This window comes from Anastrepha ludens, chromosome 4, assembly GCF_028408465.1.
Source record: "Anastrepha ludens isolate Willacy chromosome 4, idAnaLude1.1, whole genome shotgun sequence".
Lineage (NCBI taxonomy): Eukaryota > Metazoa > Arthropoda > Insecta > Diptera > Tephritidae > Anastrepha > Anastrepha ludens.
Window position 1 is genome coordinate 121,334,630 of NC_071500.1, and position 11,965 is coordinate 121,346,594.

The 11,965-nt window shown below is 38.8% G+C and overlaps 1 protein-coding gene across 1 annotated transcript; it reads right to left on the bottom strand.

The window, feature by feature from the left end:
- Positions 1-508: 508 nt before the first annotated feature.
- LOC128861988 (uncharacterized) lies at positions 509-1,462 on the bottom strand. The gene has a single exon (XM_054100360.1). It carries the CDS (start codon positions 1,460-1,462, stop codon positions 509-511), a length of 954 nt encoding a protein of 317 aa, XP_053956335.1.
- Positions 1,463-11,965: the final 10,503 nt, after the last annotated feature.

Below are 11,965 nucleotides of genomic sequence, written 5' to 3' on the forward strand. Positions count from 1 at the left end.
TGAGCGCTACTTACTACCTCCTGTATTGCGCCAAGGGTTGATTTTCCGCGTCGGAAACTGTATTGCCTTGCTAACAATCCTCTTGCTCTCTCAACAGACTCTGCAAGTCTACGTCTCAAACAATTTCCCGGCGCTGTCCAGCATATAAAGCGGACGCCAACATCAGTTTCTGTATTTTCCGCAGCGTAGTTAAATTGCTTTGAGTAATGCATGCATTGTAAACGTCGAAAATCACATCTGGTCGGCTTTCAGCCACAAGTTTGAGTGCTTCAGCTGGGATGCCATCTGGGCCTGGAGCTTTGTTTCTTTTGAGGCTTCTTGCAGCGGTTTTAAGCTCTTCCTCGGTGAAGGGTGAGAGCATCTCGTCACCTTGGAGGTCTCGATCCCCGCACAGGATAGGGTGCGTGGGGAACAGTATGTCCACTATTTTGCTGATAGCTTCACTGTCTAAATGTACGGCTGTGGAGTTGCCGTTTAGCTTCCCAGTTACAATTTTATAGCCCAGACCCTACGGGTTGCTATTTAGATCCCTTCGAAGTTCTTTCCATTTTGCCTTCTTACTGGCGATGATTGCTTGCTTCAGCGCTTTTCGGAATTGTCTAAAATCAGCAGCTTCCGCCTCTGCTTCTCTGTTTCGTCTGGCTCTGATATACCTTCGTCTATTACAGAAGCAGGTTCTTCTGAGCTCTGCGATTTCTGACGTCCACCAGTACACAGGTCGCCTTCTTGAGCGTAACCCCGCGCGGGGTGCCGATTCGTCACAGCTTTTGGCAATGCGCTGCATCATGTCGCTTGCAAACGAGCCAGCGTCACCCCTTATGTGCGGCATGAAATTTGCATCAAAGTGGGCTAGAAACGCTTCAGTGTTCACTTTGGCCATGTTCCATTTGCGAGCGCTCTTTGTTATAGGTGTTGGGGTATTGTCAGTTCTCGCACTGATCCGGAATGTGATATACTGATGGTCACTTCCATTATATTCTTCCAGAACTTCCCACCCGTTGATTACCCCAGCCAGACTATCAGTCTCTAGGGTGATATCCGGCGTGGTGTGTTCACATCCTGGTCTCCTAAAAGTAGTGGCGTCTCCTGTGTTTGCCACTACAAGCCCCAGTCTGGCAGCCATGTCTAGTACATGTCTTCCCCGTGTGTTCGTAGTAGGGGCACCCCACTCGACAGCCTTGGCGTTGAAGTCTCCGGCTACGATGAAGGGGTCACCTATTTCGCGAACCGTATCCTCAATTAGATCCAGTTTCGTGCTAAACTGTTCAGTACTGCCGGCTTGGTGCTGTGTGACGGCGACTGTGCTACCGCTTGGTACCCAGAGTGCGGCGGTTGCTATTTCATCTTCGAACAAGGTTCCCTTGGCTATCCGTCCATACTGCTCGCTGATGATGACCGCATCTAGCTCCCTCTCGATAGCTATTTGTTCGAGCAGAGCGTCTGCTGTACGACTTCTATGCATATTTGCCTGGAGTTTTCTCATCACTTCTTAGCTAGACCCATACCATAACACCACCTTCACAGCTCTGATGTTGACCCAAATACTTATCCTCCTTTCTGAAGAAATAATTGCATCAATCCGGCCGATTCGGGTTGAATTTCTTTACGTCACTCAATACTCCTTTTTTGCATTCACAGGGATCGGATTATTTCTAACAGAACTCCAAGACATGTGGTACTTTGCGAAATTTATTCAAAGGAGGTTTTATTTTGTAATTTTGTGTGCTTCAGATGTGGCGCTTTTAGCCCTGTAGCCCTTCGAACGGTGGATTTGCTGGCCACAACATTTTTCATTTCTTTAATTTTTGCTGTTGAAATAGCGGAATTTTATGCAATCCAAAGGATCTTGCGAGTTTCCATCAGTGTGAAAGCCATCGCAGGTCTGCCTTTGTAGTTCTTACCATAAGAGGCACCTTTTTTTCGTGAAGATCCAGAACGTGTGCACTTCGCCTATTCTTTTTTGCAATTTGGCGATTTGAAATCCCTTTAAGGTTAAGATATCGATTTTCACTTTTTCGCGAATTGCTGAACCTTTCTGCTCTCCCATTTTATTATTATGGAATTAAGAAGTTTTGAACCAAACACAATGAATGCTTAAGCAAACGATCACTTTTCATAGCTTTAATGCGCAAATAATGTAGCCAAACCAATAAATCAAGCACAGCATAGCTGCTGCTGCAGTTTTACTGCTGCGAAATACCTTTAGATGAAATAATATTTTGATGTATGTTTATTTTTTTAGCAAAGTACAGTCTTCACTTAAATTATCATATACCTTGGATTACAGGATCAAATACGGTTGCTTTAATAACCTTTTTTTCAATACAAATTCTTGCTTCTAATCAAGTGAACCAGGTTGTATACTAAGATCTTGCATCTTTAGAGCACGTTTGAGATTTTCGGCCTCAGCTTTTATGGCGATGTTAGACTGTGAGGTATAATATTGGGATACAAAGATATTTCATGTCACAGTGTGCTACCCTTCTTGTAATAAAAAATTTTTGATCTTATTTGCTCCTGCCTTTGCGTGATTGAGACTGCGTATATTCACCAGCCAGTCAATCAAAGATGTCACCCACTTACATATTTATATTTAGGCATCCATTGAACGGAAAAACACTAAAATTACATGTTTTTTTTTTTTGCTTGCAAAACGACCTCCAATTTGAACAAAGTAATATTAGTTTGCACCATTCGTTCCAGTTAAGTTTTACTGCATGAGAAGCTAACACCACCTCAGATCATGCTCTCAAATGTGCTTTTCCATATACCAACTACAATAAAAAATGGATCCGCATATAGAAAACGAAAGTGCCGATTTTATTTTATGTTTTATCACACCTTTCCTCGCTGGTATCCGGTAAACAATATAACTCGAGCGGGAAGTTAAAATGCCATTAAATGCACTACAATGATAAATACATAAAATAGCTGTGAAAGTGATTGGAAAAATCAGCTTACAAAAAATGGGTGTTGAAGTGGTGCGAGCAAAGTTGTAGGCGGCAGGTGTAACTAGTATATTGAAAAATCTAACAGCAGGGAGAACGCACTAATATAAAATAAAAGCAGGACGCAAGTGAAGTGAGCTGTCAAGTGCGCTGCGCCTGATGGTATACTACGCGAAATTCATCGCAATAATGTTTTTATGGTTGAAAATATCACATCAAAAGGTGTTTGGCAAAATACCGATTCAACGCTGAAAATTTTTGATGGAATCTATGCTTATAAAAACAATAAATTGAATGAATGAAGCTGTATTGGTAGAGCGCTTTTTATCCTTTTTTAGTGGCTACACTGTATTAAATAACTATTTCACTGGGATTTATTGACAAGTTGGGGCAATTATTTGAATCCTATTTAATTCTCATAATTTCTTTATAAAAATATAGATAATTCAACTATAAAAATATATATTAAGTGGGCTATAAAAGCAGATACCCGATATTTTTCTAAAAATTCTCATGAAAAGGTTTGAAATTTTGATGAAAATTAGTTGCAGTTTTTTTATTTGCACAAAGTCTGAAATTTAAATTTATATAGTTTTTGTAAAAGAATTAATAATGTTTTCAAAAACAAAATTACTAAAGTTGGATGAATATCTGCATAAGACCCTTCGCCTTTGTTAGCAATAATGCAAGCATCTGGGCTGGCCTTGATTCGCTGCTATTCACTTCCTCCACTCACTGTCTCCGAGAAGGCACCGCTTCTTTTTTCTGGCACTGCCGATGATTGAGCAGGTGTTGTGCGACACTTAGCTTGACGTACTTCCGTCCACCATTCATTATCATCGCAAATGGATTTATTTGCTCCTGGCAGCCTGTCATTGGTTTCTTGTTTACCAGCGGCCTCTAATGTGACGCTTGCACACTAAGAGAAATGCTTCTCGTATCCTTTCTTAATGGTGCGGGGAATTTCGAGTAGTGGAATTCCCGTTATATTGAGCACGCGATCTCTTTCCATTGGCTTTAACATATTCTATCAACGGTGCTTGAATAGCTTTTTCGACACCTGATTGGGCTGATATCTTCCGTTCCTCAGTTACTTTTTTGTGCATTGCGGAGATTGATCAGACAACACAGCACACTCATCTATTGATTTGCAAGTCTCTGCAGCACTCTCATTTTTGCTATATTGGAGTCCAGCATGCTAGGAGCATCACCGTTAGCATGAGAGACGAGCGCTGGGAAAAAAAGCGACGCACACACTAATCCTCTTTGATCACCTGGGAAATTGCTAGCCATTGTTTGTTCATTACCTACAGGATGGTTGGAGGATTCGCGAACTCCTATGCTGTTAGTGGCAGACTTAAAAACGCGTGGTGAAGTTATGCGTTGGGGTGGCCTCTGTGTTTTGGAACAACGCGTAAACGAATTCACATTCTCCATTTCTTCTACACCACTTCTATGTGAAACTCACCACACTGAGACGTACTTAACGTAGCAGCTTAAATTTATTATTTGCTGCTATTCTCTCTGTTTTTTTTTTTCACTTGTTCACTGTGTGCACTATTTTGCTGAACTCACCCGCTATCAACGTAGCTGTTTCTATTTTTAGTTTTGCTATTTCTCTCTTTATTTTTACTTTTGATTATCTCGCTCAGAAAAAAATTTCCAGCACAAAAAGCGGAAAGGCTCATCTGAAGGAACAGAATCGCCTACTTTTAGTGCGCGATTGACTACTACAGCGGTTATGAGCGTTTTCCCCACTCTCAGTTGAAATTGGTTGTTTGTTTCACTATGCATTTTGGCACTTTCGACGACCTGTCTGACATCACGACTACACTTGACAAAAGAATACTCAAGTATATGGTTTATGTATTGATGGTAGTGCAGACTATTTGGCTTTAAAAAGCCCGTAGTAGGTTTTGGAGATAGAGAAATCGATGCATAGCCGATATGAACATCTGGTACCTATATCACTGAGAGTGATTTTTACCGCACATAGGGCCGCATTTGGGCGAATGATAATCTAAGAGTGATTACCGAAAAACCAATGCACCCCCAAAGAGTGACTGACTGACTTGGTGCGGTTTATGGGCCGGCGGCATCATTGGGCCGTAATTTTTCCAAAATAAGGCCGGTCAGGCAGTTACTGTGAATAGTGTTCACTATCGTGAGATGATAACGAACTTTTTATGGCCCGAATTGGAAGATATGGATGTGGACGATATGTGGTTTCAACAAGGCGGTGCCACTTGTCACACAGCTAACGAAACAATGGTTATTTTGCTCGAAAAATTTGATGGCCGGATAATCTCACGTCGCGGCGATGTCAATTGGCCGCCAAGATCACATGATTTGACACCGTTAGAATTCTTTCTTTGGGATTATTTGAAAGAAAAGGTGTACGTCGATAAGCCAGCAACAATTCGAGAGCTAAAGGATGAGATAATTCGGCACATTAACTTCATAGAACCTCAATTATGCCTCAGCGTCATCGAAAATTTGGACCATCGGATGGAGGTGTGCCACCGAGACCGCGGCGGCCATTTGGCCGATCTTTTGCTCTGTACGTAATTGAGCTATATCAGTATCATCATAATGAAGAGAAGTGGAAATAGTTTCTTAAAAAAAATTTATATTTTTGAAAATCAACACCGGCCCTTGAAACTTAACCACCCTTTATAAAATGTTACGTAACCGCAGACTTGAAGTCAATGAAACTAAAAGTAATTCTCATAACAAATCACAGGTGGAAAGAATATTTCACCAACATTTATTCTATCGAATCGGAAGCCGAACTAACTATCCCAAACACCTCATCGAAGATTCAGCTCTTTAAATAAAGAATAGGAATTCAACTGGTACAAACGCATTAACAAATGAAATGCTGTAATATGGAATAAATGCTCAAATAGTTCCTGAAAAACTAACGTCATTGTTCCACGTTATCATTTAGTCATCCGCAATACATCATGAATGGAAAACCAGCATTACTATTCCATATTTCAAAAAAAAGCAAGAAGTCTGAGCCACCAAATTATAGAGGAATTTCGTTGCTTCAATCCACTCAAAAATTGTTCTCTAAAATATTTTTTTATTTTTTTTTTTTTATTTTAATTTTTTATTGCAACTAGTTCAAAAATATTTACAAATGACTAACAAGCAACTTAATTATGATAACATTACACAATTTTCACTCTACATGACATAAAGCATTTCTATGAAGGTATGAGATCGCTGGTTTAGTGTGTCTGAGCCTTCGTATTAATCCGTTGGTTTCTATCAAATTAAGTGCTTCTTCATTGATGTGGTTTATTAGTCTTTCTTTATGGGCAGCTGCAATCTTTGCGATTTCAGTGTTGACGGAGATTTCAGTTTTAAGGTCGCGCTCAATGTCGGAACTTCTGCAGTACCGTGGTGTTTGACAATGCACCTAAGGACCTTATTTTGGAAGTGTTGGAATTTTGGTTTTTCGTACTTTGATTGGCGCACCCCCATAGCTGCGCACCACAACTCCATACTGGCCTTACTAACAGCTTGTTTTCTATCGTGAGAGCTTATCTGCTACCCATGAGGCATTGCGTATTTTTGAGTTTGATATCCAATTTTTGCCTCTTTTTCTTGACATGCTCTTTCCATCGAAGTTTGCAGTCAAGTATCATACCTAGGTACTTCGCATAGTTTGAGTATGGGACTTGTTGATCATCTATGCATAGTGGTATATGTTGTATTTTAGTGTTTGTGTGAAAACTACGTGAACAGATTTTGTTTGGTTAAGTTTAATTTTCCATGTATTAGTCCACTGTCGATTCGTTTTCAGTTTCACCAACTGCAATCAAGGCGGTGTCATCTGCAAACGTTGCTGTGACGTAATTAGGATCAGACGGTAGGTCATGTGTAAAGATAAGGTACAGCAGAGGCCCAAGAACGCTGCCTTGAGGTACTCCTGCATTTATTTGTCGAAGACTTGAATAAGCATATTCTTCCTTGACTCGAAAATAGCGATCTGATAAGTACGACTCCAAGATTTCGTAGTATTGCTTATGAAGTGTTAATTTTAGTTTAAAAAGCAAACCTGTGTGACAAACTTAATCGAATGCCGTTGCCACATCGAAGAATACGCCAGAACATATTTTTTTATTTTCGAGTGCTTTTTCTATTTCGTGCGTGATCCTGTGTACCTGGTCGATTGTAGAATGTTTACTTTGAAAACCAAACTGAGGTGTTGGAATTATTTTTTTTCGTTCTATTATTTTATTGGGTATTTTAATCAACAGCTTTTCAAACAGCTATACGATGAAACTTGGTGTCCAGGTTTGCCTGGTTTTTGAAGCATAATAACCTCCGCAGTTTTCCAGAGAATAGGGTAATGAAACTTAAAAGATGCATTCATTATGCTAGTGAGAATTTGGATGCTTTTAGGTGGAAGCTGCTTGAGTATTCCTGCAGTGATTATATCGAAACCAGGGGATTTTTTATTTTTTAGCATTTTAATTTCTCTTTGTAGTTCGGCGCTCGTGACTCGTGGAATTTCTTCAAACTCTTGGAGCACGGATGTAGACAGGTTTTCGGATGTTGCCTCATGAGGTGTAAAAATATCAGCTAGATAATCTGCATATAGTTCTGCTTTCTGGGAATTGTTATTAGCCCATTTTCCTTCTTTTATCTTGAAAGGAGGCATTTGTGGCCTTTTTAAGTACTTTGTGCATTTCCATAAAGAGTAATCCACACGACAATCGTTGGACAATGAATGCAAGCAACGAGAAAACCCATAATTTTTAAATTTCTTTATTTTCCGACTAAGGTCTTTAGTCATTTTGTTTAGCCTAGTTTTATCTATTGGTGCTCGTGTTTGATGCCACTTACTGCGAAGTTTTCTCTTTAGTGAAATAAGATCTCTGATGTCCTTTGGGTATTGAGTAATGACTGCGGTTTTTTTCATAGTTGGAGTATTTTTCCATGCGGCAAATTGCACGTTGGACGTAAAATTTTAAATTTCACTATCTAATTGTTCCTCATTAACTATTTGTGCTGCATTATTTTTGCAATTTTGTAGAATTTTCTTGAAGTAATGCCAATCTGTGAACCGGTTACTCAATTATGTTCTTAAAAATGATATGCTCGCTCAGAGACAAAAATATTGGTGAATGATCCGAGTTTAGATAACCACTATCTTAAATTTCTAGAAAGTTTCCAGATATTTTGTTAACTATTGGGTAATCGAAAAAGTCTTTTCGTATTTCTAATCAAACTTCAACTCATTTTTTTTATATTTATAATGAACTTTATTGCGGCCGCCGTAGCCGAATTGGTTGGTGCGTGATTACCATTCGGAATTCACAGAGAGGTCGTTGGTTCGAATCTCGGTGAAAGCAAAATTAATTAAAACATTTTTCTAATAGCGGTCGCCCCTCGGCAGCAAAAGCTCCTCATAAAAATATCTGCCGTTCGGAATCGGCTTGAAACTGTAGGCCCCTCCATTTGTGGAACAACATCAAGACGCACACCACAAATAGGAGGAGGAGCTCGGCTAAACACCTAACAGAAGTGTACGCGCCAATTATTTATTTTTTATTTTATTTAATGAACTTTATTAAACCAAATATGTACCATTTTGGTAGACCACCTTTTGCCATTTTTCTTCTAGAGACATTATTCCCTCAGTGTAAAACTTTTGTGGTTTCTTGGCGAAAAACTGCGACAAGTAATTTTCACAGGCTTCTCTTGAAGCCAACTTTACTCCATTAAGGGAGTTCTGTATTGACCGAAACAAATGGTAGTCCGATGGTGCAATGTCAGGGCTATATGGTGGATGCATCAAAACTTCCCAGCCAAGCTCTTTCAGCTTTTGCCGAGTCATCGAAGATGTGTGTGGCCTAGCGTTGTCCTGATGGATGACGATGCCCTTTCTGCTGATCAGTTCTGGCCATTTTTTTCCAGCCCATAGTGGATGATTCCTTTACAATCCCACCAAACACACAGCATAACCTTTCGAGGCGTCAATCCTGGCTTTGCGTCCATTTGTTGAGCTTCACCACCCTTGCACCATGATCTTTTTCGTACATTATTGTCGTATTTGATCCACTTTCCGTCTCCTGTTACCATTCGCTTCAGAAATGGTTCGATTTCATTTCGTTTCAGCAAAGAATCGCAGATGTTAATTCGATCCATTAAATTTTTCACACTCAATTCATGTGGTACCCCAACATCGAGCTTCTTTTTGTAACCAGCCTTTTTTAAATGGTTCAAAACCGTTTGATGATGAATGTTTAGTGCCTTGGTGATGTCATGGCAGGTTATGTGACGGTTCTGGTCAATATTTTCCATAATTTAATCGACTTTTTCAACGATAGGTTGACCGGGGCGAGGTGCATCTTTCACATCGAAATCTCCAGAACGGAAGCAAGCGAATCATTGTTGTGCTACACGAACTGATACAGCATCGTCTCCGTAAACTTCACAAATTTCATTGGTGGCTTGCGTGGCATTCTTCCCTTTTTTATACAAAATATAGCGAATTTCTTCATTATTTTCGCTCATTTTTGAACAGCTATAACTTTTTTTCAACTTCTCCGAATTTAATTTTTTTTTGGTTAAATGAAACTTAGAGTGTCACCTTTCTAACACCATATGATATGACACAATGCGATTGGTAGCACTGGAGATAGATGACTCCAACGACATCTATTGACAAAATACGAAAAGACTTTTTCGACAACCCAATATGAAGAAATCGATTAGGTCAGGCATTTTTTTGGAATCAGTTGGCCAGTACGTTGGTTTGCGTGTTGTGACCGCATCACCTCCAGCAAGTTGCATTGCTTTACGTAATTCTCTTCCTTTTGTTGCAGTTAGTCTTGCACCCCAGTATACGTTTTCAGCGTTAATGTCTCCACCCATCATGAATCTATTTTTATATCTTTTTAATAGTTTATAATATTGTTCACATTTGATCTGGTATCTTGGGGGGCTGTATAGTGCGATAAGCGAAAGGGGTTTTGATCTTCATTAATGGTTACTGCTGTGACTTGGAAGTCATCATCAGAAACTTTTTCTTCTTCGAAGTGCTTGATGCAGCTTTTTATTATTATTGCACTACCACCTCGGGCACAATTGCTTGGATGAATCACATGATAGGTTTCATAGTTTTTAATTTTTATGTATGATTGCGTTGTGAAATGCGTTTCAGATATCATACAGACATCAACATTTTCCGAATTGAGTACAATCTCTCACTCATTTTTGTGCTTTAGTAGTCCATTCGAGTTCCATAATAGTATTTTTAGGGTTTTAGACATGCTTAGATTCTGATAAGAATATCTCAAGTTTAGATAAGCGTATTTCCAGTGATTTATTGAAAACCATTTGCTCATTTAGTTTCTGTAGTGTCTGTGCTAGTGCATCTTCAGAGCAAGCAGTATTAGTAGTGCTTTGTTTTAGAACATGTGCGTAAGTAAGTTGTTGTGGGGTTGGTTTTTTTAATGTATAATTGCAAGCCATTGATTTCTCAGAATTTTCTTCATTAATTTGGTTGGATTTCGATGTATAGGGAGCTGAAAGTTCTTTTTTCCCTGTGAAACTTTTTAACTGCGCATTTTTTGTAGTTCTTTTGGTACTACGCACCCTCCATAACTGGCTGGATGAGCTTCTCCGCAGTTACAGCATTTTGGTTTTTTGGATTTTCTTTTTCGGATTTATTGCAGTCAATGCTTTTATGTTTTCTTGCACACTTAACACATCTTGGCCGTTGACAATAGTTTTGTGTATGACCGTAGGATTGACAGAGTTTGCATTGTGGTATCAAATTTGATGATTTTACAGGTTCGATCGAGACAACTGAGTTTAAAATAGTTTTAATTTCAAATATCTTTTTTACATTTTCCATGGAGTCGAATGTTAACAGGAACATATCTAAGGACTCCTTGGTTTCCATTTTAGTTTATTGTGAGCACTTAGTGCATTAAAACCTTGTTTTCTTAAATCTTCTATGATTGCTTTGGCTTCACAGGAATGGTGTAGTTTTTTAACCACAACCTTAATTGGCCGCGTTTGTTTGTTCTCAAAACTGTACCAGGAAATATTTTTAGTGGAAAAAGTTTGTGTTAATTTTCTATAGTCTTCAATTGAAAAAGTGTTAACTTTATATACTCCATTATTCAAGAGTTTTATCGTAAAATTTTCTTTCGACTCAGTTTTTGTTAATGTATATAACAGTGGGTAATTACAATCTCCAGATACCGTAATAGGTGATGGGCGAGTGTTTCCTTTAGTTGGTTCAGACGGCAAGAGGTCTTCATCATTAGCTTTAGAAAATTCCGGAGATGACACTGCCTTTCTCTTCTTTGCTGGTCTCATGTTCAAAATCCAGTCGGTTTCGCGAGTAAGTTCTTCCTCATCAGTTGAGAAGTGTGCTGTATCATTCGTTTGGAAATCCTTTGATTGGACGGATTTAAGTTTCGAATTTTCAGATTTTAGTTAGATTATTTCTTTTGAAAGGTTTTTACACATTTATTCCATTTTTTCTAATTTTTTGGTGAGTTCATTAATATTGGCTCGATTTTGTGCGCTCTAAAATATTGATGCGCAAAATTACACCATATCTGAGTATGCGAGAACAACAACAAGGCTTCAGAAAGATCGGCAGTGGATGTTATCTAACAAACTGTTGAAAAAGCTATAGGATTCGCTCTTGTACATTCCACATGTGCTTCGTCTATTTAAAGAAAGCATTTGATAAAGTTATGCTTCAACACGTTTTGGAAATACTGTTAAAATTTCATAATATTCCATTAATTAGTTCGTGAGTTATTGTGCTAAGAGTGACTATACTTTTATTATTTTCAAAACAGTAGATCAAAAAAAATTTCGTGTTTGAATTTTACACTGCTTTTTGATGGGAAAAATACCGTTTAAGCAAAGCAATGCCTTGAAAAGTGTTATGGGGAATCCGCTCCATTAGAAACGCCAATAAAACGATGATTTGATGCAAAACGACAAAATCTATGCTAAAAGTTCTAAAGACG

Excerpts from the sequence above, each read along its gene's own strand:
- LOC128861988 (XM_054100360.1), bottom strand. The coding sequence starts at position 1,462 with ATGCATAGAAGTCGTACAGCAGACGCTCTGCTCGAACAAATAGCTATC.